At 44.6% G+C, this 27,416-nt stretch overlaps 3 protein-coding genes across 5 annotated transcripts; 2 read left to right on the top strand and 1 right to left on the bottom strand.

Moving 5' to 3' along the window:
* Nucleotides 1-8,829: 8,829 nt before the first annotated feature.
* On the bottom strand, nt 8,830-16,051 carry LOC120669409. The gene is made up of 2 exons (XM_039949168.1): nt 14,974-16,051; nt 8,830-9,020 (listed from the first exon to the last, which is right to left on the bottom strand). The coding sequence occupies exons 1-2, from the start codon at nt 16,049-16,051 to the stop codon at nt 8,830-8,832; spliced, it is 1,269 nt and encodes a 422-aa protein (XP_039805102.1).
* Nucleotides 16,052-18,956: 2,905 nt separating this feature from the next.
* LOC120671198 (tryptophan synthase beta chain 2-like) lies at nt 18,957-22,399 on the top strand. 2 transcript variants are annotated; one of them, XM_039951484.1, is made up of 5 exons: nt 18,957-19,422; nt 20,365-20,698; nt 20,788-21,545; nt 21,648-21,746; nt 21,855-22,399. In XM_039951484.1, the coding sequence occupies exons 1-5, from the start codon at nt 19,374-19,376 to the stop codon at nt 22,103-22,105; spliced, it is 1,491 nt and encodes a 496-aa protein (XP_039807418.1). In that variant the 5' UTR covers nt 18,957-19,373; the 3' UTR covers nt 22,106-22,399. The 2 variants fall into 2 exon arrangements, with proteins under 2 accessions (XP_039807418.1, XP_039807417.1); XM_039951483.1 differs by having other exon boundaries at nt 18,959-19,422; nt 20,362-20,698.
* Nucleotides 22,400-22,868: 469 nt separating this feature from the next.
* On the top strand, nt 22,869-26,045 carry LOC120671197 (protein RDM1-like). 2 transcript variants are annotated; one of them, XM_039951481.1, is made up of 4 exons: nt 22,869-23,035; nt 23,114-23,245; nt 23,691-23,840; nt 25,406-26,045. In XM_039951481.1, exons 2-4 carry the CDS (start codon nt 23,116-23,118, stop codon nt 25,801-25,803), a joined length of 678 nt encoding a protein of 225 aa, XP_039807415.1. In that variant the 5' UTR covers nt 22,869-23,035; nt 23,114-23,115; the 3' UTR covers nt 25,804-26,045. The 2 variants fall into 2 exon arrangements, with proteins under 2 accessions (XP_039807415.1, XP_039807416.1); XM_039951482.1 differs by having other exon boundaries at nt 24,863-26,045.
* Nucleotides 26,046-27,416: the final 1,371 nt, after the last annotated feature.

Genomic DNA, 27,416 nt, shown 5'->3' with positions numbered 1-27,416 from the left:
TACTTCTAATCGAGTGATGCTATCAAGGAAGGAAACCGTTCGGATCATCAACACGAAGCACAGGAGCATCTTCCAATCCCGACACCTTGGGTAGAGCAAGAACAATGGAGAAGACACATCATTGAAGCTGTGATATGCTGGTAATCAATGGTGATGACCTTGAAGCCTAGGGATGCACGACACTACGCTCCAAAGACCAAATGATCGAGATCATTGACATCTTCGGATGAATTCACAAGAAGATATTGTTCTCATCAATGTCCAGCTCGAACTTAGAAGCAAATAGCAGCATATTTTTGGATATTCAAAAGCTCCACGGAGTTCCTGTTCCAACGAATCAAGAACCAGTCAATCGGAGATTCCTACAAGCGGGTATGGCCAAAACATTGAAGGTTGTGCACTCTGAAAATTTCTGGACAGCACGCAGCGCCAAAAGTGAAACGGACATAACTCCCTCGTTTGGACTCGGTTTAAGATGAATGACCACTTGTTGGAAAGGTAATTTCATAAACATTTCAATAGGTCTATATTTTGGTATATTTTCTGTTGAGTATACAGGAGATATTTAACGAAGAAGAGGCAGGAGCAACGCGATGAGAACAAGATAGAGAAGATGACGATGACAACAATGAAGGGGAGCTTGGGCGATGCTTTCTTCAAGCGTACATTATAAAATTCAGAGGCTTGAAGCAGAAGAAGAACCCCAATGACATTGGCAAATGAAGGTACAAGCGATCGATCTTAGACAAACGAAGATGTTGCAAACAAACCACGACGGATTACAAGAGCGCAACATTCAACACATGGAGACATAAGAAGCAAACCATGATGGACCACGAAGAGTGCATCAAGATGACATCTCGCACAAAGCACCACGACTCCAATGAGTATGAAAAAGCTCCTAGGCCAAGGTATACACTGAATTCTCAAGCTTCTATTGGTTTTGTTGATAATCTTTAAAATCTCATGCTCGAACCGATATTCAGAATGAAAGTTTAAATTCTATGCCTTGTTCTTTTCATGATGATAGGCTAGAGTTTCTTGAGAATGTTGATTTCATGCTTAAAGAACCTCTGCCTAATAATGAGCTCCGCGTTATGCAAGAAACACATGCTGCATTTAATTACACCATGCCTTGTTGATGAAATTTAATTGAGAATGTGATTATATTGCATATGTTTACAAATAATTGCAAATCTCGATCTTGCTTTGCGCTTGGTCAAGCTCATGACCCTAAAAGAGCACATGACGGGAGAAGCCCCGAATTTCACTAACCATGCAGGACATGAAACTCAAATGATGAGGAGGGAAACCGTGCCCAAAATTTTGATCACCATCATCAACATCTTCAAGTTTCAAGAACGGACGTCGCTAAGCCTCATCAATTTTGTGCACAAGTCCAGAGATTTACAATGCAAGAAAATTGAATATTCAGGATCTCCATCAAGTCCTCGGTTCAACGCATCCATGATTGATACAATTGAAGACCCACGGGAGGAGCTATGTCTCAAACATCGGAGATGCACGTGCTGAAATCAGCACGGGCAGACTGCAGTGACGGGAAAAAGGGGCATAACTCCCTCATTTGGAATGCATTTTGGGCAAATGAAGACTTGTTGGAAAGAAGATTTTATGCACCTTGCATTGGATCAATTGGTTGGCACAACTCCCAATCTAGACAGAGAGGAAATCCGTGAAAAGAAAGGTAGTGATGAAGGACAATAAAGAAGGAGGTGACGATGATGTGAGAGACGATTGGGCAAGTTTTCCATTAAGCGTGATTAATCATATACAACATGGGAAGTGGAATAAGAGATGTATGGAACACCTTCACCTCTTGCATGAAGGACCATGGCTTCGCATCAATTTGAAGGTAAGAAAGTCGAGCTCTATGACTTTAAATGAAGCACTTTGCGGGAGGCAACCCGATATTTTATTTTATATATATTAATATGACCGTCTACATTGCACTCTTTAATCGGAATATCAAGTAACATTGTACCATTGCTCTAACAAAAACCACAACTTCATGTTGTTCATTCTAAATGTTATTGAGGGAGCACTTTGTTATTTGATCTTGGGAAACTTGTAGACCATTTTGTGTGTCTATTAGTGTTTTGAGTCTTTTTCTTTGTGTCTTTTTAGAGATATTTATGAAGCATTGCACCACCCTTTAATTCTAAACTTGTGGCTAGTTAACTTAGGCTAACTTTTTATTTTGTTTTAGACCACCTCATCATGTCATATCATTTTGTTCACCCACCCCGTGTTGCATTGTATACCATGTTGTTCGTCTCACCCTTGCATTGCATTGCATGCTGCATTTAAAAAAAACTTTTTCTAAAAACATTGACTAACCTCGCTTTGGAGATCCTAAAATACTTAGGAAAACCACTCATAGAGCAATCCTAAAACCATAGGTTATGTTTTTCATTCAAAAAAAATCTAACTTATGTTTCTCTCTAGTTTTTTAAAACCACCTTAGATAGAATTTCTATACCCAACACTCTCTCTTCAAAATTTTTGTTTTAAGCCAAAAATATAGGAAACCCATAAACCTACTTCTAAAACCTTGTTAGCTCGGTTGCTTGGTCCTTTTTGATAAATAACCTTTTTATTGACAAAATCCTCACTTCTTATGAAGTGTCGCGGAGGCTTTTTGTCACTCTTAGCAATTGTTTTTGAATAAGCTAGTTGCGGAACAACATCAAAAGGTCCTTTCAACCTTGCTAACACTTGTTTTTCCTAACTTTGCATTTGTACTTTGCATCCATTCCATTTTTCATGCCCTCATTTTGCTAGCTTGGTCTCAATCTTATTGATGTATGCTTTCCTATCTATGTAATGCTTATCATGATAGCATTTATCTTTTGCAATCTTGTGTAAACGTGGTGTTTAAACTTGTTTGCGGAACTCCTTCTTTAAGCTCTTTTGACCAAGATAGCAATCCATTTTGTTCTCATGTTGCTTTAGTTTGATTTATAAGCATTGCAATATGCTTTACCTTTCTTGCGCCGTGAAGAATTTTTAACCTTGAAATGAACATGGTGTTTTGACCTCGGTTATATCTTTATGGCTATATAGAAAATTAAGTAACCTAGTTGTAAATATGGTGTTTAGAACTTGGTGCAAACATTGTCATTGTTTATATATCTTCCTTTCATCTGCATTTACACTTGCACACACGTACACTCATCAGATTTCGCTAAGCTAGCTATCCCACAAGTTGAGATTCTAGGGATGGTTGGTTTGTTGGCATTTGTATCTACTCCCGACCATCACCCCGGGGGTAGTGTGTGCACTTGATTGTTTTTTAGGCATGACAAAGCGTTCCCATGAATTTGTGATCAAAGAAGAAATCAAATTCGTCAACATCTCCAAAGTTCGAGAGCAAGCCCCTCTGTTTTCATCAAATTTTGCACATGGACAGTGACGTACAAGGAAGAAAAAGTTTATATTCAGAAGCTCCATGAAATTCCCGTTCCAACGCATCCAAGATCAATGAATTTGAAGACCCGTACAAGGAGATATGGCAAGAACATTGGATGTTGCGCGTCCTGAAATTCGTCGGGACAGATTGCAGCGCTGGGATGAAATGGACATAACTCTCTTGTTCGGAATCAATTTTGGGCGAATAAGGACTTGTTGGAAAGGAAAATTCATGCACTTCGCAATGGAGCAATGTTTCAGTACATGTTCTATTCTGGTAATAGAAAGAAAAATTCGTGAAGATGAGGCAGCAATGGGACAACGAGGAATTGAAGGAGGCGACGACGATGTGAAGCAATGATTGGGACCATGATTTAGTACAAGAAGAAGTTGAAGGAAATTGAGGCAACAAAGGTGAAGACACATTGAAGATGATATTCATACACATGAGGGAAGGGCTTCAAGAATTGCAAGATGGTACATCTTTTCCTTCCACGCCTAGCATCATGCTAAGCATGGGGAGGATTTCGTGGACAAGGAAGAAAGATCTCATGGAGTAAGATAATCACGGTTGCCACAAGATGCTCATGATTCTTCTTCCATGCTTAGCACAATGCTTAAGTATGGGAGAGGCCACGCTACACTTCATTACGAGTATCGAGAAGGACGGTAATTCTTCCTCAACTCTCTCTTTTTCTAAATGTTTGTACATATATGCCTTCAACCATAGATGCAACCTTTGTATATACCTCTCAACCTATCACATGGCTTCTAGGAGGACAACCTAGTTTTGTTTTTGTTTTCAATAAGTGTAGGATCACCATAATTTGTGCTCACCACATTGATACATTTTGGCAATGCCTTTTTGCTTATGAAAAAATGATGAAAGTTGCTGCTTTGTTTTACCTATGCTATGTTGTATATGACTTGACCATTTACTCTCAATTAAATGGAATTAAAATGATTAAATACCGGCTCTTTTATTTGTGGAGGTTAAATGACTAAATTCTAGACCCACATATTCTATGTTGCTCTTTGATTTAAGTCTACCGATGACCTTACACCTTGTGTTGTTTAATTTGAAAACTTAATTCCTATGCTATCTACATTTGTGAATCTCTTGCAAAGTTCTACCTACCAAAGCCTATACATACATATTCTTTCATGATGAAACCTTTAGATTGCAAACTTATATTTTGATGAGTTGGATTAAGATTGATTTCTTTGGTATGAGACTAAGAAGCTGGTCATTCCGTTTTTTTTCTGTAACCTTCTTTTTGCTAGCCTATTTATCTATGCATTGTGAGTTTCTACTTCGGGGATTTTGCAAACCTCGGTGGATATCCACCATAAACCAAAAATATATTTTTGTGATTACCTCCTTGACCACAACCCAATTTGAGTATGGATTATCATTTCGACGGAATCAAAAGAATCAAGGGCACCATATAAATAAAAGTTTTGGGAGACAAGGCTCCCCGGAGATTCAAGCGGTTCTACGAAGAAGAAGGTGAATTTGAGATACTTACCCTAGCTAGTTGGTTCTCCCACTATTCATACTCGAGGACGAGCATTCGTTCAAGCATGGGGGGATGGCTGGGTAAGTATTCTATGTTATCAAAAATTCTAAGGAGCAAAAAGAAAGAAAAAAAGAAAGAAAGAGAAAAATAGAAAAATGAAAAAAAGGAGAAAATAAAAGAATAATGAAAGAAAAAAAAGAGAAGAATAAAATGCTCCTTAGCTCTTTTTGGCTTTATTAATTTTCCAAGTTACTTTGAAGAACTATTTCATACTCAAATCTTCCAACCATGTGCAATCTGGTAACGAGAACATCATTTGTGTCTCGGGATCATCCATTTGCCACTTGCACATGTCCACCTATCTAAATGTGTGTGTTTCATCTTTCTCCCTCTCCAACATTATTTTCCAATGGCCTTTTTGACTAGTCTCGGTAATTCCATTAGATCTTTCTCTTAGTTTGATAATATTTCAAGTATAATTTTTGCTAGGATTGTTTTTACCTACCAAACTCCACATAAGCCTTCCACTTTTATATATGAGTAGAATAGGTTGAAGACAATCTAATGTAGGCTTGAGCGACTTGATGAGATGAGTGTTTCCATGATCTTTTGCAAGAGAACCTCACTTATGTTTGATATGCATTCTTTTGAAAACTCTTCACGATGAAACAAGGTAAAGGTTTGAAGTTCGCTTAAGTTTGAGAGCATTGCATTTATTTATTATTGTGGCTTGTTCTTTAATTGCTAGTCTATCTTCCATAATGAAAAAGTAGCTGGTCACAACATGAATTTAAATGCTAAATACTTGAGAGAGCAATATGTCTTGTTATGTATGACTAAGTGCAGAGAGGATATTGAGGGGCAATGCTGATTTCTTTATAAGCAAAGCTCCTGGACTTACTCGAGGACGAGTAAGGTTTAAGCATGGGAGGAATGTTGGCACTCCTTAAGTACCCATTTTATCCCTTGTTTATCCTTGATAATGGCATGAATTTAATATCAAAATCACCAACCGTCCTAACCCCGGCCTAATTATTGGTAATTTTCACATTTGCACATATATTTTGGAGGAACTTCGTTTTTTGCAGGTTTTTGGCCTATTTTGGAGCATGAAATGACGAGGCCCGTGATCGAGTGCTAACATGGAGAAAGATGAAGGCCAAAGCCCAAAGGAAGGACCAAAACCCATATTGATTCGAAGCCCATTCATGCACATCCATCCTCCAAGAGAGCCCAAAGGACCAAGCCCACGAAGATGAGATCAAGATACTTCGGGATTAAGCAAAGCAAATGAAGATTTAAGGAAGGATTCACTATCCTATCCTTTCCTCGAAGATATCTCCAAGATAACGACGTCCAAAGGGGTGCAATCGTGAAGGACATAAACTCTAGAAGATGCGAGGAGTCTACACGCGAAAGATGAGACCGAGGCGGGCCCGAAAGAGGGTAGGCCAGCCGGCCTAGGCCCATGAACCGGCCGGCCTAGCCCGTTTCCGAGGTGGTTCGGCCTCCCCTTCGACCGGTGGCTTCCTCGGCTCATAAATATCTCGCACCTTATTCAACTCGCGGCATCCATCCACCCAGAACTCGACGAAAACTTAGGGCCAAGACCGGAGGGAGTCGACGGCCGCCGCAAGTCTTTGAAGTTGTCTAGGAGATGGCTTAGGCCGCCCTTAGCCACCATGGCCTCCCTGCGTGGTTGTGCCATGGCGGAGTTCATGAGCTAGTTGGATTCATCGATGGTGTGCACATGGCGGTGATGATCCAAACACATCTATTATGTGAGTAATGATAATCATGTCTTTTGAATCTATTAGCGATCATGTCTCTCCTTTTTTATTTCATTCTTGCCTTGGGTGCGCTTATTCCTAGATCTATTCTCGAGATAGATTGCATGGGGTGTTCTTATAGCTATGGTGGCTAGGAGTTCATACCAGATCTACCCAAGGGGGTTCGACATGTCTAGCGTCCTTCGAGGTGCTTTTGTCCAAAGGGAGCGTCGTGACAGGGCGTGGCCTGAGTAGGGGGTTCCCGAGGGGTTGGATTGGAGGTTTTGATCTAAAGATGCTATTGATTGAGATGCATAATTTATTTGCTCGTTAGCTTGAACTACAACTAGATGACGATAGGCCTAGTCATGTCTTTGGTTTTGCTATGGTTACGCCTATGTTCATGGATGAGATCAACCTTTACACAACACTCATATCTATCAAAGGTTTACTCTATATGTGCAATTCATGCTTCATGTTAGGATAGATCTGTTAGATTAGATGGAAAACCTTAGGTAGTTCCTTGTCGATCCACAGATTGATAAACCTTGGGGGAGTACTCTAAGAGAAAAGCTACCACGATCCGTGCGCTTGTGGTACATAAATTGGGGCGCTAAGGAGCGTCAACAATGAGGAGTGTCTGAGCCTTCACCTGGCGAGCCTGCTCAGCTAGTAACTGGCTCTGTATCCCCCTCTGTGAGCGCTGCTCCTCTCTAAGTGTCTGGAGAAGAGCTGCAACCGAGTCTGGCTGAGACACTTGAGTGGCTGTAACTGGTGGTGCAGGGACTGGACCACGTGAAGAACCTACCTCGTCGTCATGAGCAGCTCGGGGGACAGAAATGGTCGGAATATAGTCCTCGTCGTCCTCTGAGTCGTCTGTGTCCACAGCCAAGAACCTGGGAAGTTGTGCCTCTGCCTCGTCCAAAGCGGCGTCCTTGGCAGCCCTCTCCTCATCCCGAACTCTGCCCTCAGCCAAAGCACACTCGTCCAAAGTCCTCTGTGCTAGGCGCTGGCCTCTCGGGCCACATATGCCATCTCGAGGTGCAGGTGGTGACTCCTCCTTGAAGCTCAACCTCGAGTGTTGCAGCTCGTCCATATGGGCGTTCTGCCCGAGCTGAGCTAGGATTCAGCTGATCCAGTGCACGAACGACTGCTGACGGTGAGCTGTCATCCCGTCATAGATCACCTCCTCTAACTCACAGATAAAAAGATCTACAATATCAAATTGTCTGCCTGTCAAGATGTGAATCAAAAGCCACTGCTGCAGAGCTGTGAGTCCCTCATTGTACCCCAGCCTATAGAGCAGACTCCGCCAAAGAGCTAGGTGAATAGTCTTGGCAAGCGGCGCGAGTCTGTCTGGGTTCCTCGGTGTCCCGGACAGAAACGGCTGAATGAACAGAATACTGGCCTCCTCATCTGGAGGTGGGTACGGCTGGTGAGGAAGACGGGGAGGCTCGACATCACCGTAGGTCAGGTGGTGTAGAGAGTGGGGCTCTGTTGTGTGTGGCACTCCAAGTAAAGCAGCCGGCCTCTCTCGTGTCAGCCTGCAGTGGCTCCCCTGGAAAGTGAACTCAATAAACTCTCGGTCCTCATCAACAAACAGAGTGGCGTAGAAAACTCGGACCCACTCATGGACATATCGGTCCCTGTCGCTGAGCAGTGCTTGCAGTCTTGGGTATACCTCAAAGAACGGGAGTATAGGGACTCCCCTTGCTGCCACTCTGAGAGATCCCCAGTGGAGTCTCCTGTGCTCACTGAACCTAACACCCAACTGACAGTAGGCATAGTAGAACACCATCTATATCCGAGTGTAGAACCGGCGGTCAACGTTCTACCCTCTCTGCTCCGGAAACCAGGTCTGAGAAGTGATAAGTCGAAAGCGCCTTGTGCGACGGCATCCCTCTGAGGTCAATGATACCAACCATGTACGACTCTGAGGAACTGTCACCTCCGGGCTGATACCCAGTCTGAGTGTCAGTCTCTGTCTGCTGCTGCGGCTACATGCGAGTCCCTCACTTCTGAACTGCACCTCCTCAGGTCCGTGGACAAACGCGAGGAGGCAGTGTGGGCTGAGCTGTCTCCGAGGCACGTGTATGCACAGAATGGCATAGCTATGGTGTGTCCTCTGGCTCCCCCTGCCTCTCGGCCTCTGCTTCCGAGCCTCTGATCCTAACAGAGAGCTGTGGCTGATCTGCTGCTACAGCAGCTGCAAGTGCATGGTCCCACTCGCGTTCATCGCGAGATCTCTTCTTCTTCGCCTCAACAACTGCCTTGCCTTTTCCTTTCTTATCTCCTGCCATCTCTGAGAGAAAACCGGTGGAAGATACTAGAGTTAGGGCGAGAAATAATATATAACAATACTAGATTATACTCTAGACAAAAGAAGCCCTGAGCAAAGCAAGGATGGATATGAGCCTAAACATGTGCTTCTAGTGGATGTTCTGCGACGTTTGCATACTAAAGAAGATTTGAACGTGAATTGCAAAAGAGTGCAAAAGATATGTGACAAGAAATTGTGCACAAGTGCTAGCAAAGTGTGATGTGTAAGCAAGGAGTCAACTAACTTTGAACAAACACGTGCCATAGCAAAGGAGCAACTCATACCGAGAAGAATCCGGAAGGAATCGACGTGAAAATTTCCTGAGGCAAAACGTCGAACAAGTTATGGGCGGAGCTTGAGGTGGAAAGGGAGGTGCTGGATCTCGATCCAGGGGTGCACTGGCGCATGGCGGTGCTGAAAGGTGGTGGTGGTGCAGTGGAGGTGGTGGCGCGCGGCGGAGCAGGGCTGACGGCGAGAGCAAAGGAGGTGCTAGGGCATGGTGTGTCGGCGGCACAAAGGCACAGGGCGGCTGTGCGAGCGGCGGCGAAGAAGTGTGGTGGCGCGGTGGCAAACAGCGCATGGAGGGAGCAGTGGCGGTCGGGTGTACGAGCGGCGCGCTCAGGCGGTGAGGAGGAAAGCGAACGGGTGGGTGAAAATGACATGCGGGGCCCACGGATGTTTAAGTGAAACAGAGAAAACAGGCCCGCAAACCCTAGTTGCACCAGAAGCACCGGTGGTGCAGAGGTGCCAAGCACCGGTGCAATGTTGACTCGGTTTAATTAAGTTTGAATCCAGGTCAACACAGAGGCACCAGTTGCACCGGTCAATGGGCACCGGTGTAACCACTAGGCGTCGGTGCAATCTCCGTGGCATCGTTTAGAGAGGAAATTTTTGGGCGCCGAAAATACCCAGAGGCACCGGTTCGACCGTTGACTAGGCTTTGGTTCAACCGAGACTCATCGGATGCACCGGTGCCTGGCCTCCGGTTTAACCGGTGATGGAGGAAGTTTTTTGCTGAACTAAAAGCTCTACTCATGATCCAATTTCAGAAAAACCAAGGCAATAAACACTTAAATCGGACCATTTTGGTGAGACAATTTCACCCCTCAAGCACTCATACTTACAGTTGCTTGCAAGCTTTTACATAACATAGGTAAATTAAAACCCAAGCGGGAGAAACACAAGATCCAAGAAATGTATGTGCCATACGGCCTATGAACTTAAAAATTTAGATTTCAAGTTCGCTAGGACATGACTCACTAGGCATAAAAGCGCAACATTGATCTTATCACTCTTATGGAGTTGATATATCATATTTGGCATGAATATCATTCTCGAAGTGTGATTTGCTCCCTTGTGATGCTACTAACGAAATGCAATGCTCATGCAAAGCGGGAATTTAAACATGAATGTACGATATATGACAAGAAGAAGGCATTGCATAAATTTAAATCTATCTTGTCAAGTTTGAACCCTCGGCAAGCTTCTTCATGATGAACCATTCTACATGCCATGAGCGAAACAAGGAACCACCAGCTCATGCAAGACCCATGTTCATCACTATCTTGACAAGGTTAGACAAGCCCCTAGTATGAACATATGAAATGCATCTATATGACAAGACAATTACAAGACGTTAGAAGCATCTAGCACGTTAAGCTCACTTCGCAACCTACAAAAGGTGCTCTCATCTAGAGGTTTTGTGAAGATATCCGCCAATTGATTTTCGGAACGAACACAACAAAGTGATATATCATTCCTTGCCACGTGATCTATTAGAAAGTGATGGCGAATATCTATGTGCTTTGTGCGAGAGTGTTGAACCGGGTTATTAGCAATTTTTACGGCACTCTCATTATCACAAAGGAGCGGGATCCTATCTAATACCACACCATAGTCCAAGAAGCTTTGCTTCATGTAGAGGATTTGAGCACAACAAGCCCCGGCGGCAATGTATTCCTCCTCCGTGGTTGATAAGGCCACTGAATTTTGTTTCTTTGAAGACCAAGAGACCAAGGAACGCCCTAGCAAGTGGCACCCACCCGATGTGCTCTTGCGATCCACACGACATCCGGCAAAGTCCGAATCCGAGTATCTCAAGAGTGTAAAACTAGCACCTTTGGGGTACCACAAGCCTATGCTAGGTGTATGTTTGAGATATCTAAGGATCCACTTAACGGCACTAAGGTATGATTCCTTAGGATTTGCTTGAAAGCTAGCGCACATACATACACTAAACATGATATCGGGCCTATATGCGGTTAGGTAAAGAAGCGACCCAATCATAGAATGATAAAGAGTTTGGTCAACCGATTTACCTCCCTCATCTAAGTCAAGATGTTCATTGGTTGGCATTGGAGTCTTGATCGGCTTGCAATCATCCATCTTGAATTTCTTGAGGATATCTCTTGTATATTTTTTTGATGGATTAAAGTCCCTTCCTTCAATTGCTTGATTTGAAACCCAAGGAAGAAGTTGAGCTCACCGATCATGGACATCTCGAATTCCCTAGCCATCATATCTCCCAATTCTTTGCAAAGAGTGGGGTTAGTTGAACCAAAAATGATATCATCAACATAAATTTGGCATACGAATAGTTCTTCATTGATGATTCATGTGAATAATGTAGTATCCACCCTCCCGATCTTGAAGCCCTTGTTAAGGAGGAAGTCACGAAGGCGTTCATACCAAGTCCTAGGCGCTTGCTTGAGCTCGTAGAGTGCCTTGTGCAACCTATAAACATGATTAGGATATCTAGGGTCCTCAAACCCGGAAGGTTGTTCAACAAACACCAACTCATTAATAAAACCATTTAAGAAAGCACTCTTCACATCCATTTGAAAGAGTTTCATGTTATGATGTGAAATATATGCTAAGAGGATACGAATGGCTTCAAGTCTTGCAACGGGGGCAAATATTTCACCAAAATCCAACCCTTCAACTTGTGCAAAGCCCTTAGCCACATGTCTTGCCTTGTTTCGAACCACCACACGATGTTCATCTTGTTTGTTGCGGAAGACCCACTTGGTACCAATGATGTTCTTGCCTAGAGGACGCTCTTCAAGAACCCAAACTTCATTGTGGGTGAAGTTGTTGAGCTCTTCTTGCATAGCCATTACCCAATTCGGGTCCTCAAGCGCTTCATCTATATTTGTGGGTTCCAAGCAAGAAACAAACGAGTAATGTTCACAAAAAGAGACATATTGACGTCTACGAGTTCTTACTCCACCGGAAGAGTCACCCATGACCAAGTCAATGGGATAGTTCCTTGAAGTTCTTGTTGGCCTCTCTTGTGATTGAGATGAAGGATCTTCTAGTGGTTCGACATCTTGATCTTGATCTTGATCTTGGGCTTGCTCACTTGTGATGTGAGTGTCATCAAATGGAAGTTGTTCTTGAACCACTTGCCCATCTTAAATTTCTTGAGGAGGATGAGAAGCATCATCTTCTTCATCGGATGACTCATCATGATGATTTGTTGGTGTAGTTACTTCTTCAACCTTAGAGTCATCCTTGGAAGAGGCTTCTACTTGAGTGGATGGATTTGCATTCTCTTCATCCTCCTCATTTGGCTTGATTTGTCCAATGGTAATGTTTTTCATGACTTCTTGCAGTGGTTCATCACCTACATCATTACAAGAGAAACCTTCCCCTTGGGAGCCATTAGTCTCATCAAACTCCACATCACAAGTTTCTTCAATCATGCGTGTGGCATTATTGAATACTCGATATGTTTTGGAGTTTGATGAATAACCAACAAGAAAACCAACATCACATCTACTTTCAAACTTACCTAGGTGCTTCCTTTTCTTGAAGATATAGCATTTGCAACCGAAGACCCGGAAGTAGGAGATGTTGGGTTTTGTCCCAATGAGAAGTTCATATGGCGTCTTCTTTAGGAAGTAGTGGAGATAAACCCGGTTGGATGCATGACATGCGGTGTTGATGGCTTCCGTCTAAAATTTTTGTGAGATGCCATAGTCATCCAACATTACGCTTGCAAAAGTAATCAATGTCTTGTTCTTCCTCTCCACCACTCCATTTTGTTGGGGTGTGTATGTTGATGAAAACTCATGCTTGATGTCCAAGTCATTGCAAAGCTCTTCAACAAGTGTATTTCTAAACTCCGTGCCATTGTCACTCCGGACCTTCACAACGCTTGAATCAAATTCATTTTGGGCTTGCTTGACAAAAATCTTGAAGATCCCCACCGTCTTGCTTTAGTCCTCTCAAAAGAAAGTCCAAGTATATTTAGAATAATCATCAACAATTATAAGACAATAGAGATTACCGCCAAGACTTTTGTAGGTGGTTGGTCCAAAGAGATCCATATGTAGTAGCTCCAAGCTTCTTGATGTTGACAAGTAAGCCTTCATGGGATGTGATGATGCAAATTGCTTCCCGGCTTGACAAGCACTACACAATTTGTTTTTGTCAAATGTAACATCTTTTACACCAACCACCATACCTCGTTTGAAGGCCTTCTTGAGTTGGCTCATCCCAATATGAGCAATGCGGCGATGCCAAAGCCAACCCAAAGAATTCTTGGTGAAAAGACACATCGCCAAGCTTGCATCATTAGATGAGAATTCAACAAGGTAAATGTTACCATGTTGAAACCCTTTGAAGATTAAGCTCTTGTCCTCTTTGCTTGTCACTAACCTCTTGATCACTAAAGGTGCATATTAGACCTAAGTCACAAAGTTGAGCTATAGAAAGCAAGTTAAAACTAACCGACTCAACAAGTAAAACATTAGAAATGGATAAATCCTTTGTTATGGCCACCTTACCCAAACATACCATCTTTCCTTTAGAATTATCACCAAAGGTGACATGTTCATGATCGCCCACATCTTCATCAAGTGAGGTGAACATCTTTACATAGCCGGTCATATGTTGTTTACGTCCGCTATCAAGCACCCAATGCTTTCCACCGGCTTTGTAAATCACCTACACACAAATGAATCACTTTTGAGGTTTGGGAACCCAAGTAACTTTGGGTCCTTTGACATGAGTTACTAAAGTTTTAGGAACCCATATTTGGTGTGGAAGCTTTTTCTTTTCTTGGATACCAATGAATTTTGTCTTAATTTTGCCAGTTTTAAGTTTTCTTAACAAGAAATGATGTTCATTGAATTGTGACTTGTAGTTAGGAGGCAAGGTTGGAAGAGGGCGATTAGGAATTGGACGTTCCCTTGTATGATGCCCGATAACTTGACAATGTTGACAATAGGAGTCCACTTCCTTGGTGAAGCATGCTTTGAGCTCTGGCGACTTTGGACAATTCTTCGGAGGCTTGGGAAAGAATCTAAGTCCATTTGTCCCAAAGTGCCTTGCATTGTGGAAGAGAATTTTCTTGTGCAAGTGTGCTCCCTTTGTCATATTGTACATGCACTAGGTCATACTTTGAAGTTCCTTCTCAAGTTTTTTCTCCCTATCATGGTTAGTCTTTGAACAAGTAGGAGAAGTATGATCACAAGTAATAGGGTGAGAGACTTCTACAAGATCATCACAAGAAGTAGACATGTTTTCCTTAATGCCATCCTTTTTAATTGCTTTTAGTTCTTCATCCATGGCATTAAAGGCAAAGTCAAGTTCTTCATATTTCATGTTCAAATTAGCATAATCAAGCTTAAGTCTCTTGTTGCTTGAGACAAGTGAATATTAAGCACAACTACTTCATCATGTTTAACAACTAATTCATTGTGTGTAGTAAGTAACTTGTTATGTTTCTCTCTAAGTTGCTTTCTAGAAACAATGCATGTGTCATGAGTTTCAACTACATCTTTGTTTCTAATAAGCAACTCTTCATGTGAGGCTTTAAGCTTAGCATATTGAATTTCAAAAACTTTGCATCTAGATTTATAATTCTTGATCACTTGTTGGTGCTCATCTAGGATGGATTTCAAGTCATTTGGAGATAGATCATTTTCACTTTCATCACTAGAGGAGTCCTCATCATCGCTCACCTTGTTGTTATCTCTTGCCATGAAGCACATTGGTGGTGGAGGTAAAGGTGGCTCATCATCATCATGCATGGCAATTTCCACAATCGTCTTCTTGGATTCATCATCATTTGAGTCATCCCTTGAGGTTTCTCCATCGGTGACCCATTCTCCAAGGAATGCCTTAATATTCTCTTTTCTCTTGAAAGACCTCTTCTTGCTTTTGTCTTTCTTCTCATGGCTCTTCCTTGAGTACTTGTGTTGATTGCCCTCATCTTCTTGGTTTTTGTTGGGCTTGATTGGTTCGGGGCAATCATAAGGGAGGTGCCCGTACTTCCCACAATTGTAGCACATCTTATTGGAGTTGTCTTGATTTCTCCGGGTACGAAATTTGTTCTTCTTGGGATCATAATTGTACCCTTTCTTGTTTAGCCTTGACATCATCTTGGTGGTCTTCCTCATGAGAAGTGCTAGCTCAATGTCTCCATCCACATCACTTGATTTTTCACTAGCCTCATTATCATTTGAGCTTGGTGAAGAAGCCTTGCTTTTGTTCTTCTTCTTTGACTTGTGCTCACTTTTAGCCTTGAGTGCAAGGTCCTTCTTGCCTTGTGGAGAATCAATTTCGCCTAAGAGTAACATCTCATGAGACCAAATTTTTCCAACGACATCACTCACTTGCAATGTGGAAAGATTCTTCTCATAGAGCAAAGATATGACAATGTTGTACTTGGGCTTGTGCAATGAGTGGAGAATCTTCAGGATGATGTCACTATTAGACAAAGGAGAAATTTCAAGAGCGTTAATATTCTCAACAAGTACATTCAATCTAGCATATATTTGTTCAACTAATTCGCTAGGAAGCATTTTAAACTTATTTAGTTTCTCTTTTAGCACTTGGTATTTTTCTTCACAGAGCTTCTTCGACCCAACATGAATGGTCTCAAGCTCTTCCCAAACTTCATGAGCGGTTTTCTTACTATGCACAAGAGCAAAGATTTTTGCACTAATAGCATCAAACAAAGCATTCTTAGTTCTAGCATTATATTTTGTGTGATCCTCATCCATAACACCGGCAATGGCTTTGTCGGTGACCTCCCAAGTAAGGGGATTGAGAGCCTAAAGATAACCCGCCATGCGAGCTTTCCAATAGCTATAGTTTCTCCCATCGAGCTTGGGTGGTCCACTACTCTCTGGGGCCATTCTCTAGGATTTTAAGCCTATAAAAAGAGAGGCTAAGCTCTGATACCACTTGAAAGGATCGATGCCCAAGAAGGGGGGGTTGAATTGAGACTTTTTCAAATTTCTATCGAGTCCTTAACCTAGACTAGTGTTGCCCAATATACAAAGATTGATCCTATCAACTAGAGCACACTAGCATCATCATTCTAGGTAGGATAACACACTAACATGTTCAACTTCCTTAGAGTTGATCACACTAACAAATATACAATCTAGTCAAAAAAAAACAAACTAGCATGACAAACTCCTAGACAAAAACAACCAAGCAAAAGTCTAAGCAAGTACAAGATATATCTCGTGCTAGAAATATAAGTGAGAGGGACACGAGACAACTGGATTTTTTCCCATGGTATCGAGGAGTTGACGCTCCCCCCTAATCCACGTTGGAGCACCCACTAAGGGTATCGCTCCATTGCATCACCAAAAAACAAGTCTTCACTAAGGATGCTCTTTCTCTATTTCTGGAATGGCGAGCTTCACACCATGTACAATCTCCTTCTCTTGGGGCTCCCAAAATCTCCAAGAGCTCACCAAGAATCACCCGATCACCAAAATCATCTAGGTGCCGTCAAACACCAAGAGTAATAAGCTCTCAAGGCTTCACTTGACCCTCACTGAGATAACCCTAAGCACTAGCACACTTGCTACTCAAAGAAATGTTGATTTCTTCAAGTTTAAATCACTTGCAATCACTAGATCTTCATTCAATGGCTCCAAACACTTCTCTTCTCTTCTCTAGGGTGGCCTCAGGTATTCAATGTGTCAAAGACATCATAAATGAGCCAGGGGGTCGACTTATATAGAGTGGAGAGGCACCCCTAGCCGTTGGAAACAAACTGCCCAAAAAGTCGTAGGCACCGGTTAAACCGCTGGGGTAGCACCGGTGCAACCGGTCACACTAAAACTAAATAGTAGCCATTGACAATCTGACACAGTGGCAGTCTGACAAAAATGCACCGGTGCTTGCTCCTTTGAGGCACCGGTGTAACCGGTGCTGAAAGGTTTTCTTTAATTTCCAAAACAGTGTCTCTGGTTAATACCATGGTGAATGCACCGGTACTTCCAATTTAAACCACCGGTGCAACCGGTGCAGAAGGGAAGGTTCTGTCCCAAGAAACAGACTCTTTGAAGGATAATACAGTGCATAGACCGGTGCTCGATCACTGGGCACCAGTGTAACCGGTGACACTGAGGTTTCTCGCTTGATCCCAGATACCACTGTCCGATTAGACCGGTGGTGAGGCACCGGTGCAACCGGTCGCCTTCGGATGCACCGGTGCTGACTCACCGGTGTAACCGGTGCAACTAATTTTTGCTGTTTTCGGCTGAAATGAGTTGGAGTTGATTATTTCTTTGAGCCTTTGTTCTTCCAAGTATTTTATTGAGTTCTTTTGAGCTGTCTTGGACTGAATTGAGCAAGTGTGCATCGTTTCTAAGGCCAAATCAATTTGAGTCAAGTTACTAACCCGAGAACCCCTCTTAATAGTACGATCACAAATTAAAAACTATAAAACTCAAATTAAATCAAGTGTCCTTCATCTCCTTGTGACACTTGAATCTAGAAAGATCCTTATTCTTGAAAATTGAGTCCGTGAATCGATTGATCATGAATTTTGAGGGGTCTTCTTTCACATTTCATATGAGACTTAACTTGTAAAGATTATTTCGTTCAAAATACACGTTAGTCGTATGCGGTCGTTATTAATCACCGAAACTTACCGAATGCATCTACGGGCCTAGATGCGCTTCATCGGGCTCCAATAAGATTAGACTTTAATTTATATAATTTTAAACTAAAAATATATAAGAATCAAGTTAGATTGTGATAAATATTACCTCTAAGCAGTCGCCTACGAGTAGAAGCTCAACCTCATTGTTCATGCATGCATACCCAAACGGGTGCCTGCGGAGACTACTAGACTGGGCCATCGTGGGCTCAATATACGACAGAATTATGGGCCACCCTTTCTTTGATTTGCGTACAGAAACAATAAAAAACTGAAACTCTTCCCATAGTGATGGGCATCAATGCTCTACTGGCCTAAAAAAAAGGGAAAGAGGAGAAAATGGAAACACAACAAAATGACTCGGTCCAAAAGATGATGGCCCAGGAACTACCACCACTCGCAACAAGTAACTACTATCTACTGGACTGGGCCATCGTGGGCTGAATGTATAACGGAACTATCGGATATCGCCTTCGGCTCAGTTTAGCCCATTCTATTGGTCTCCTCGGCTTCTTGGCCTGCCATGAGAAAGAAAAAAGAAAACAGAAGAGAAATGAGCAAATGACAAGAGCCAAAATATTTTTTTCAAAAAAAAAGAATATTCAACGCATAGTCCATGGAACGTGGCATCGTCCCGTCCACTGACCGGTGGTCCATACGTACTTCGCAACAAATATTCAACGCCCAACGCCCCCCCCCCCCCCCCCCCCCAGTTCTCTTGGGCGAGTTGTTGGGGGTCAGCAGCGGAGATGGGAGCGGGCGCGTCGACGGGCTCCGTGCGCCGGACGGCGCCGTGGCGTGTGCTCGCGAGTCCTCGTCCTCCAGGCGGCGGCGGCGGATCTCATCGACCCGCACGGCCACGCAGCTTTCGCCCGTTCGTAGCTAGCACGGTATAAACGCACGCGCGTCATAACAGAGGAAAATAAGGACGCTTTCGTTTCTTTTTTTACTTTGCTTTTGCCCCGCAAGCCGCCGGAGCTGCCGTCACCGCCCACAAGAGCGACACCCCGCGGCAGCCGCCGTGGGGTCAGCTCAGCCATTGAAAGCGCAGGCGCCGCGGACAGCGACGTGCGCCGGGTAGTGGATCCATCACGGCATCCAGCGATGAAATCGGATCGCGCCTCCGGTGGATCGTCTCCCTCCCCTTCGCCTCCCTCCTCTCCTCCCACTGGAGCCAACAGAGAGTGAGACTGAGAGAGAAGAAATCCCCAGGCCGGCAAGCTCTTCGGAATAAAATCACGCCGTGATCCGCGCGAGTTGCGCCGCGCGTGCTCCATGCGGCGCTCTAGTTAAACCGCTCGGCAGTCAGCGGCGGCCGGCCCGGCAGCATTAGATCGGCGCAGCTAGGTCGCTACTGCCCCCCTGAAGCCAGCAGAGGGCAGGAGCCAGTTGAGTTCTACGGGAATCGGAAGCTGAAGAGGATGGCCGCCGCCTCCGCCGCCGCCACCCTTCGCCCTGCCCTGCCCCAAGGTGCGGCCATGGACACACCCACACCCGTTTCATCCTCCCGCCGATCTTGAATAGTTTGTCGCCATTCAAAAAGAAAAAAAAAACTTTGCAACTAGTTCTATCTTGCCAATCTTGGTCTTTTCGCCTAGCTAATCGTAGCTACGAGCAAGAACAACCTCCTCTTCCCTGCCTGGATTGCTCACAGGTTGCTGTTGCAGGCCAAGGAGGGCGAGCATGGGCATTGGGCATGGCAGCTTGGAAAGCTTGTGCCCGTGCAATTTTTTTTAGCTTTTGTTTCTGCCGGCATAGATCTCCAGGAGTTTACTATATTATCGTTTTCATGCTGTTTCTTGCCAAGCACCAACCCCAAGATCACTTAGCACAGCCAAGTTGACCATCGAAAAAAAGTTGACAAGCACTGAATTTTTACTTTCCTTTCCCCCTTTTGGTACGAACGGATGTGTGATGCGACCGTTCAACTACTCGTGACTACCAGATCCGATCAGATCAGCGCAGATGGATATATACCGTATTTATGTAAAACCATATTTTTCAGCTATTAGAGTAAAAAAAAATATTTTTCGAGCCTTCTCACAAAGATTTTCTAGCCCCTGTTTAGTTGCTTTCAAAATTCCAAAACTTTACAAGTTTCTCAACACATCGAATCTTTAAACGCATGCATAAAATATTAAATGTAGCTAAACAAAATAAATAATTACACAGTTTGTTTGTAATTTGCGAGACGAATTTTTTGAGCCTAGTTAACCCATAATCGAATAAAAATTACCAAATACAAATAAAAGTGCTACGGTACTTTTCAATCAAAACTTTATGCATCCAAACAAGGGCTAGATCTCTCGTCACAAGAGTTCATTAGATCCTGTTCATCCTCCTGGTTTCTGTCGTTGGCACATTGCAAAGGTCTCTTCTGGGTTCTGATGGATACCGCCTACACTGCAGCAGGGCCGGAGCAAAGAGCTTCTTCACTGCTCTGCACGCCCAAGCACAGGGTCGCTGCCAGCGGGAGGAGAAGCCTGAGCTTCGCCGCGAGGGCCAGTCTGAACTCGGGTGGCAAGGTGAGCATCCCCAAGCAATGGTACAACCTCGTCGCCGACCTGCCGGTGAAGCCGCCGCCGCCGCTGCACCCGCAGACGCACCAGCCTCTGCATCCCAGCGACCTGTCGCCCCTGTTCCCCGACGAGCTGATCCGGCAGGAGCTTACCGACGAGCGGTTCGTCGACATACCCCAGGAGGTCATCGACGTGTACGAGCTCTGGCGCCCGACGCCGCTCATCAGGTAACTGAATTGGCCTTCGATTTCGTCAGAGTTCAGGGAAGAAGTTGTGGGCTGAGTTCTTTGCTTGCAATGCTGGCGACGTTCTTCAGGGCCAGGAGGCTGGAGAAGCTGCTCGGCACGCCGGCGAAGATCTACTACAAGTACGAGGGGACCAGCCCGGCGGGGTCGCACAAGCCCAACACCGCCGTGCCGCAGGCGTGGTACAACGCCGCCGCGGGGGTCAAGAACGTGGTCACCGAGACCGGCGCCGGCCAGTGGGGCAGCGCGCTCTCCTTCGCCAGCAGCCTCTTCGGCCTCAGCTGCGAGGTGTGGCAGGTGCGCGCGTCGTTCGAACAGAAGCCGTACCGGCGGCTGATGATGGAGACGTGGGGCGCCAAGGTGCACCCGTCGCCGTCGGAGGTGACGGAGGCCGGCAGGGCGATCCTGGCGGCGGACCCGGCCAGCCCGGGCAGCCTCGGGATGGCCATCTCGGAGGCGGTGGAGGTGGCGGCCACCGACGCCGACACCAAGTACTGCCTGGGCAGCGTGCTGAACCACGTCCTGCTCCACCAGACCGTCATCGGCGAGGAGTGCCTGGAGCAGCTGGCGGCGCTCGGCGAGGCGCCGCCCGACGTCGTCATCGGCTGCACCGGCGGCGGGTCCAACTTCGGCGGGCTCGCGTTCCCGTTCATGCGCGAGAAGCTCGCCGGCAGGATGAGCCCGGAGTTCAGGGCCGTGGAGCCCGCGGCGTGCCCCACGCTCACCAAGGGCGTCTACGCCTACGACTTCGGCGACACGGCCGGGCTCACGCCGCTGATGAAGATGCACACGCTCGGCCACGGCTTCGTCCCCGACCCGATCCACGCAGGTTTAATTTCGCACGCTTCTTTCTTGCCTCGAGATTGATTTGATCCCCACCTTGTTCTTGTTGAATTGATTGAACAGTGAGTGCATTTCGATCGATTCGCAGGTGGGCTTCGCTACCATGGAATGGCGCCTCTGATCTCGCATGTGTACGAGCTCGGCTTCATGGATGCCGTCGCCATACAGCAGACCGAATGCTTCCAAGGTAGTATCCTGCAGCTCTGCTTTTCGTCAGCGAAGAACTTCTCGACAAGAAAAATGAACGAAACCAGGATAACACTTGTGACCGTCTTGCTTGATGAACTTGGAACAGCGGCGTTGCAATTCGCCCGGACGGAGGGCATCATCCCGGCGCCGGAGCCGGCGCACGCGATCGCGGCGGCGATCCGGGAGGCGCTGGAGTGCAAGAAGACCGGGGAGGAGAAGGTCATCCTGATGGCCATGTGCGGCCACGGCCACTTCGACCTCGCCTCGTACGAGAAGTACATGAGGGGCGACATGGTCGACCTGTCGCACCCGGCGGATAAGCTGGAGGCCTCACTCGCCGCCGTGCCCAAAATCTGATGTTGAATCTTGTGATGATCCATCAGCTGTGGACGTTGGCGATATTTGTGAGATCCAAATAATGAAATGAATGAATAAATTTTTCAGTCGAAAGAATAAATTTGAGGAGAATGTTTGGTATGGTTTTTTTAGTAGAAGACTGCTGATATGCTGAGTTTGAACTTGGCATGATTTGATAACATGTTATTCTAAGTGAAGTCTTAACTTTGTAAACTGCGTGTGTGTGGGTACTTAGACAAGTATCGGTGAGAAATGTCATCACACGGTTATACTGTGAACTAGATAACCGAGCCAGAACACTGTCATGGTGATGACACTTTTCTCACATTCCATAACACTCTCCCTTCTTTCTCTTCTGCCACATCAGCAAATTTAATGTTATGACACTTCCATGACCCTCCACTGAAATTGGTCTTAGTCCAGTCTCAGTGGGGAGTGTCATCGCACGGTTACCTAGATTGTGAAATAGGTAACCGAGCCGGAGGAATGTTATGATGATAACATTCCTCTCATATTTTATAACACTCCTCCTTCTTTCTCTTCTACCACATTAGCAAATTTAATGTCATGACTCTCTGTCATTATGTAGGCGACGGTTGTGAGAGGCATGCAGTGGCTTCGCTATTTTCAGCATTTTCAGAATTTCAGAGGGGAGAAGCTGTATTGTGTTGGAAAAAAAATGCTAACAGAGCAGGAGGGCTCCATGGACTGGGCCAAATTTTATCTACTAGGCCGGCCCATGATTATAATCTATATCTTGCCTATACTCAAAAGCCCAAAAGGTCATCACTAACCAAGCCGTCGAGGGTTTCGATTTACTCGGAATCTGTCTCCGGCGCCGGCGACCTGCGACGGCGAGCTCCGCCTCCGCCGCCTCCTCCTCCCCCCCAACCGCATCCCCTCAGGCGAGGTTTCTCCTCTGTGATTCGGGTGAGGCCAACCCCCTGCTCCTCTGCGTTCTCAGCGGTTTCCGGATGCAGGGGCTCTGACCGCGTCTGTGGGTATCAGATATGAAGAGGGCGGCGCCGTCCTTGGAGCCCCAGGACGTGTCTTCCGGCACTTCTTCGAGCTCGGATTCCGACCAAGAGGCCGGCAAGGGGCAGGGCGGGAACGTTTCCAAAGCTGCTGCGACAGCAGAAGGTGAGAGTTCTTTTCTTCCTTTTTTTTTCCTTTTAAAGTTAGAAGCCTAGAAGGTGAGAGCTATCCGGTGATTTGTTGGCTCAGGTCACACTAATCGCTTTGCTTATGTGTCTCCTTCGGTCACGGTTTAGTTGAAGCCTTGATATGGTTGATTTGTACTTTGCTTTGGCCCTGAGTAGTCCACTGCGATTGTTGAAATTTGTGTGCTTTGCTTTTGGCCCTGAGTTGATTGCCCAATTATGAGTAGGCTGGTTTATGCGTAATAATAATGCGTTAGTGACCTGTTGTCAGGTAGTTACTGTTGTTCAGCTTTAACCTTCCCAATGATGCAACATTGGCCATAGGCTTTTCGATCATCTATAAACATGAGATTACTTTTTAACTTTTAACTATCTATGAAGATTGTTTTCTAATGGAGTGGCGCTTTCATCACTTGTGGTATTAGATGCAAAGAGGGGGACGCTGCACGAAGAACCGCAGGATGTATATTCTGATGATTCCATGAGCTCGGATTCTGATGATGAGGCCAGTAAGGGGAATGGTTGGAACACCTTTGGTCTGCCCAGTTCCTCCAAAGCTGCTTCGACGGCAGAAGGTGAGAGCTTTTGATTCGTGAATCACTTCACACTTGTGTGTTACCCTCGTGGGTAGGTAATAAACTAATATGGTTGATTGATGATTTACTGTGATTGTTTAAGTTTTTGTAGTGTGCATTGGCCCTAATACGAGACCTGCTTATGAATAGATTACTTTTCAGATTTCATCTTCTCAATTTTACATAAATATGCTACTTTTCCGAACCACCTATGAAGACTGTTGGTCTGTTGCATATCGGTCTAGTCTTAATGTGTCAGATTAAATGTAAAGTTAATAAAGCAAGTTGTTGGAGAGACTTGTTTAGTTTATATCTGTTTTCCTTACAAAAGTTGGTGTACAACTGAAACAGATTGAACAAGTTTTGCTCCAAGAATTGGGGGAAATTCTTACTTTAGCAATGTAATCACCATAACCAGAGCTCTCTTTGATTATGGTAGTCTTCATGTGATTTGAGTGAAGTCTATGATATCTTGTACATCTTTAGCTAGGCCTCCTATGTGTAGTTTAATCCTTGAGTTATTTGGATAGTTGAAGTTTTCAGTTTCCCAAACCAATGCTTGCATACAGTAGTAGCTTGGATTTTCTTGGAAACGTTGGTCACCCCCCCAACCCCCACCCTTTTCTTATTTCCAGATTGCGGTAGCACTGAATTGGCTTTCCTTAACTAACCCACTCTCAGCTGGTTTACTACTGTAGCTTCAGGTTTACTAACCTGTGTATCTGGTTAGCCGGTATATTCAAGAAATTTGTTTCTGGAGTTTTCCAAGGATGAGTTTGTGCAAATAAGAAATATGCTTTTAAATATAGCTGTGGTGTATTTTATCGCATTTTTTTCTCAATTATAACCAAATCTCAAGTCTCAACCTCAATGCATTGGTTGCAACTAAGTATTAATTTAAGATCTAGAATGTTCATCGGGGAAGAAACTAGTGTTTCTTAACTGGAAACCCCTGAAACATGGACTGAGCTGTTGCAGATCCTCAGGAATGGTCTTTCTAATGTAGTAATGGGATCATGCAGGTGCTCTGATCAGGAGGGCGAAAATGTATCAACATTTCATGAAGCACATTCCAGTTCCTGCTTACCGTGATTCCGTAATCCCATTCTCATCCTGGCTGGGACTCGGCAGATCACTGAAGCAGTTGTATGACCAACCCTTGCATTACCTCACTAATGTCCTATTGAAAAGGTGGGATCAGCAAAGGATTGGGAGTGATGATGAGCATCGGCGTCTTGATGCTATCATCCACCCTGTGAGAGCTGAGACCCTAATTTGGGCTACTGAAGAAGTCCATAGGCTGACCACCTCTGGCCAGCACTTAGCTAGTCTCTGGGCGTCAGATCCCATGTATCACGCTTGCATAGATCCAGTGTTCCCTTCCATAAAGTTGGATTAGCAAACTTTACAAGCTGGGCCTTTTTGTTGTCTATTTTGGGACGGCTGCAAGCCTGCACAGTTTTGTTTGCTCAATAGCAAGTTTCAATGTAGTAATATGAACTCCAAGTGATCGTTGTTCCAACTTCCAAGTATTTATTTTAACGTTGTTTTTAGCTCTTGAACAGTCGCCATGTCAAAGAAGAAAACTGGTGGTGTGGATCTCAGTGCTTTGAGCCGGCATGGATACTGTGGTGGCCCATCTGTCTTGACAGTTCGTCCTCAGCAGGAATCTAACTGGTCATGGTCCACCGGAAAAGACCGTGATGACAAAGAAGCTGCACCCGAGTCCTATGAAGAACGGGAGCGCACGAGGGCTGCTGTAACTGAAGGAGAGAAGCTTATTGGTGTGCAGAATGCACCGCCGAACCAGTTACTATTAGAGAAAGACCATAAGAATGCTTCCTTCTCGCAGAAGGAGAAGCGGAAGAGGGACCGTGGTCAGGCCAGCAGAGGGAAGAACTATGTTGAGGAGGAGAAGCGGCTCCTGAGAGGGAGTGGGATTTACTCTGGCTTTGATACTTGACATTACCTGTTATGAATGCAGTAAGACTTCTAATATGTCTGCCTACTGATTAATCCTTTGTTTTCAAGCTTCATCTTGTGCTTTGGCTGTTGTTGTGTCGCTAAAATACTAGTGTGTCTGTGAGTGTAGGGCTGGTTAGCGTTGAGCTTCCTTTGATATGGGACTGAAGTTTGGACTTTGGATATGCCTATATACTGCTACTCAAATAGTACTGCTGCGATCGATATGTATTTCATGCCCTACTGTTTCATAAGTCAGGTTCATATAGGTTTGGAGTCGTGACAATGATAATATAAATTAGGAAATGACAAACTCCCTGTCCCTCGCTGCATATCTTCTCCAAAATAGAAAGCAGATATTTTTAGACTTTTTTTAATTATCGCATAGTAGTAGATTTGATCAGAGAATAGTTATTTTAGTCGTGCAATCTTCCACAACTAGTTTGGAACATGATTGGTGTTGGGCCTGGACATTGACTGGCACATGAAGTCTGCAATCTTTCACAACTAGTTTGGAACATGATTGGTGTTGGGCCTGGACATTGACTAGCACATGAAGTCATACTTGATTGGCAACTGATAGTTGCTTTCCAATCTCTAACTGAAGAATACTGTTCCTCTCAAAAAAAAACTGATAGCCGCTTGTGGATCTGCAACCATGGAACACTCATACAGCGATGTGAACACTCATACAGCGATGTGATGTAGTCATACTACCTATTTATTGTCATTGATCGATGTAGTCATTAGTTATCTACTTGGCTTTCTCTGTTTTCCCCAATGTCGTAGACTTTGTAAAAGAAGGTAATTAATCTTAGCTCTCACTTAATAGGGCATGTTTGTAGTAGACCATTTATATAGAGACGCCGGTTGGTGCAGTTTATGTGCAGAGAAGCCATTGTGTGCTCTTCAATCCTCCATGCGTTTGGTTTGGCTCCTTCACGTTGCAAGCTGCGCTGCTGCAGACAGCCCACATTGCATTTCACATTAGCATCGCAGCTTGTAAATGGGTTGTCAACTGGAAATGGGAGCACCTCAAGAAAGTGTTGCAGACATCAGCATATATTTCTTTGATGCTGTGTGCGGCAAAAAAAATTTTTGAAACACATAAGTATATAAATGTGTGACCAAAAGGGCACAAAATAGATGAGCTTACCGGCACTTATGAAAATGATGAGCTTACAAACAAAGTGATGCAAATTCACCCGCTAGGCATGACAAAACAGAAAGAAAAAAAAGCATTCTGCTGTAATAAAAGGGTCAAACTAACTGACTGTCAAGCTGTATGTCACTAGCAAAAAAAGGTTATGATCCTAGCATACAAATATGGGGAGCAAGGCAGGACTTTCTCGCACTACTTCGATATGATATTCACTTCCCAGTATTACTGTGTTACCCAATTGATAAGTTGCCAATGTGTCCCCTCTCCCTCCCCTTTTCAAATTATGTCTGCCAGGGCAGTATTCTGAGACATTGGATGTAACAATGAGACATTGGAGGTAACAAAATGATGGTATTTTTTGAAGACTAGACTCGAGGCCATTTCAATCTCACAAAAACAGAAATATAGAAGTTTTGTCGCACAGCGGGGGTGGGAAAGAGAGAGAGATGGAC

This window comes from Panicum virgatum, chromosome 4N, assembly GCF_016808335.1.
Source record: "Panicum virgatum strain AP13 chromosome 4N, P.virgatum_v5, whole genome shotgun sequence".
NCBI classification, from domain to species: Eukaryota; Viridiplantae; Streptophyta; class Magnoliopsida; order Poales; family Poaceae; genus Panicum; species Panicum virgatum.
Note: the sequence above shows the minus strand (reverse complement) of the source record. Positions and strands in the feature narration are given on the sequence as shown.

Excerpts from the sequence above, each read along its gene's own strand:
- LOC120669409 (XM_039949168.1), bottom strand. The coding sequence starts at position 16,051 with ATGGATGAGGATCACACAAAATATAATGCTAGAACTAAGAATGCTTTG. Across the intron at positions 9,021-14,973 it reads GGACTCCTCTAGTGATGAAA|AGATGGCAGGAGATAAGAAA; the intron begins GTGAAAATGATC and ends GTTTTCTCTCAG.
- LOC120671198 (XM_039951483.1), top strand. The coding sequence starts at position 19,374 with ATGGCCGCCGCCTCCGCCGCCGCCACCCTTCGCCCTGCCCTGCCCCAA. Across the intron at positions 20,699-20,787 it reads CGCCCGACGCCGCTCATCAG|GGCCAGGAGGCTGGAGAAGC; the intron begins GTAACTGAATTG and ends GACGTTCTTCAG. Across the intron at positions 21,546-21,647 it reads CCCCGACCCGATCCACGCAG|GTGGGCTTCGCTACCATGGA; the intron begins GTTTAATTTCGC and ends ATCGATTCGCAG.
- LOC120671197 (XM_039951481.1), top strand. The coding sequence starts at position 23,116 with ATGAAGAGGGCGGCGCCGTCCTTGGAGCCCCAGGACGTGTCTTCCGGC. Across the intron at positions 23,246-23,690 it reads AGCTGCTGCGACAGCAGAAG|ATGCAAAGAGGGGGACGCTG; the intron begins GTGAGAGTTCTT and ends TTGTGGTATTAG. Across the intron at positions 23,841-25,405 it reads AGCTGCTTCGACGGCAGAAG|TCGCCATGTCAAAGAAGAAA; the intron begins GTGAGAGCTTTT and ends GCTCTTGAACAG.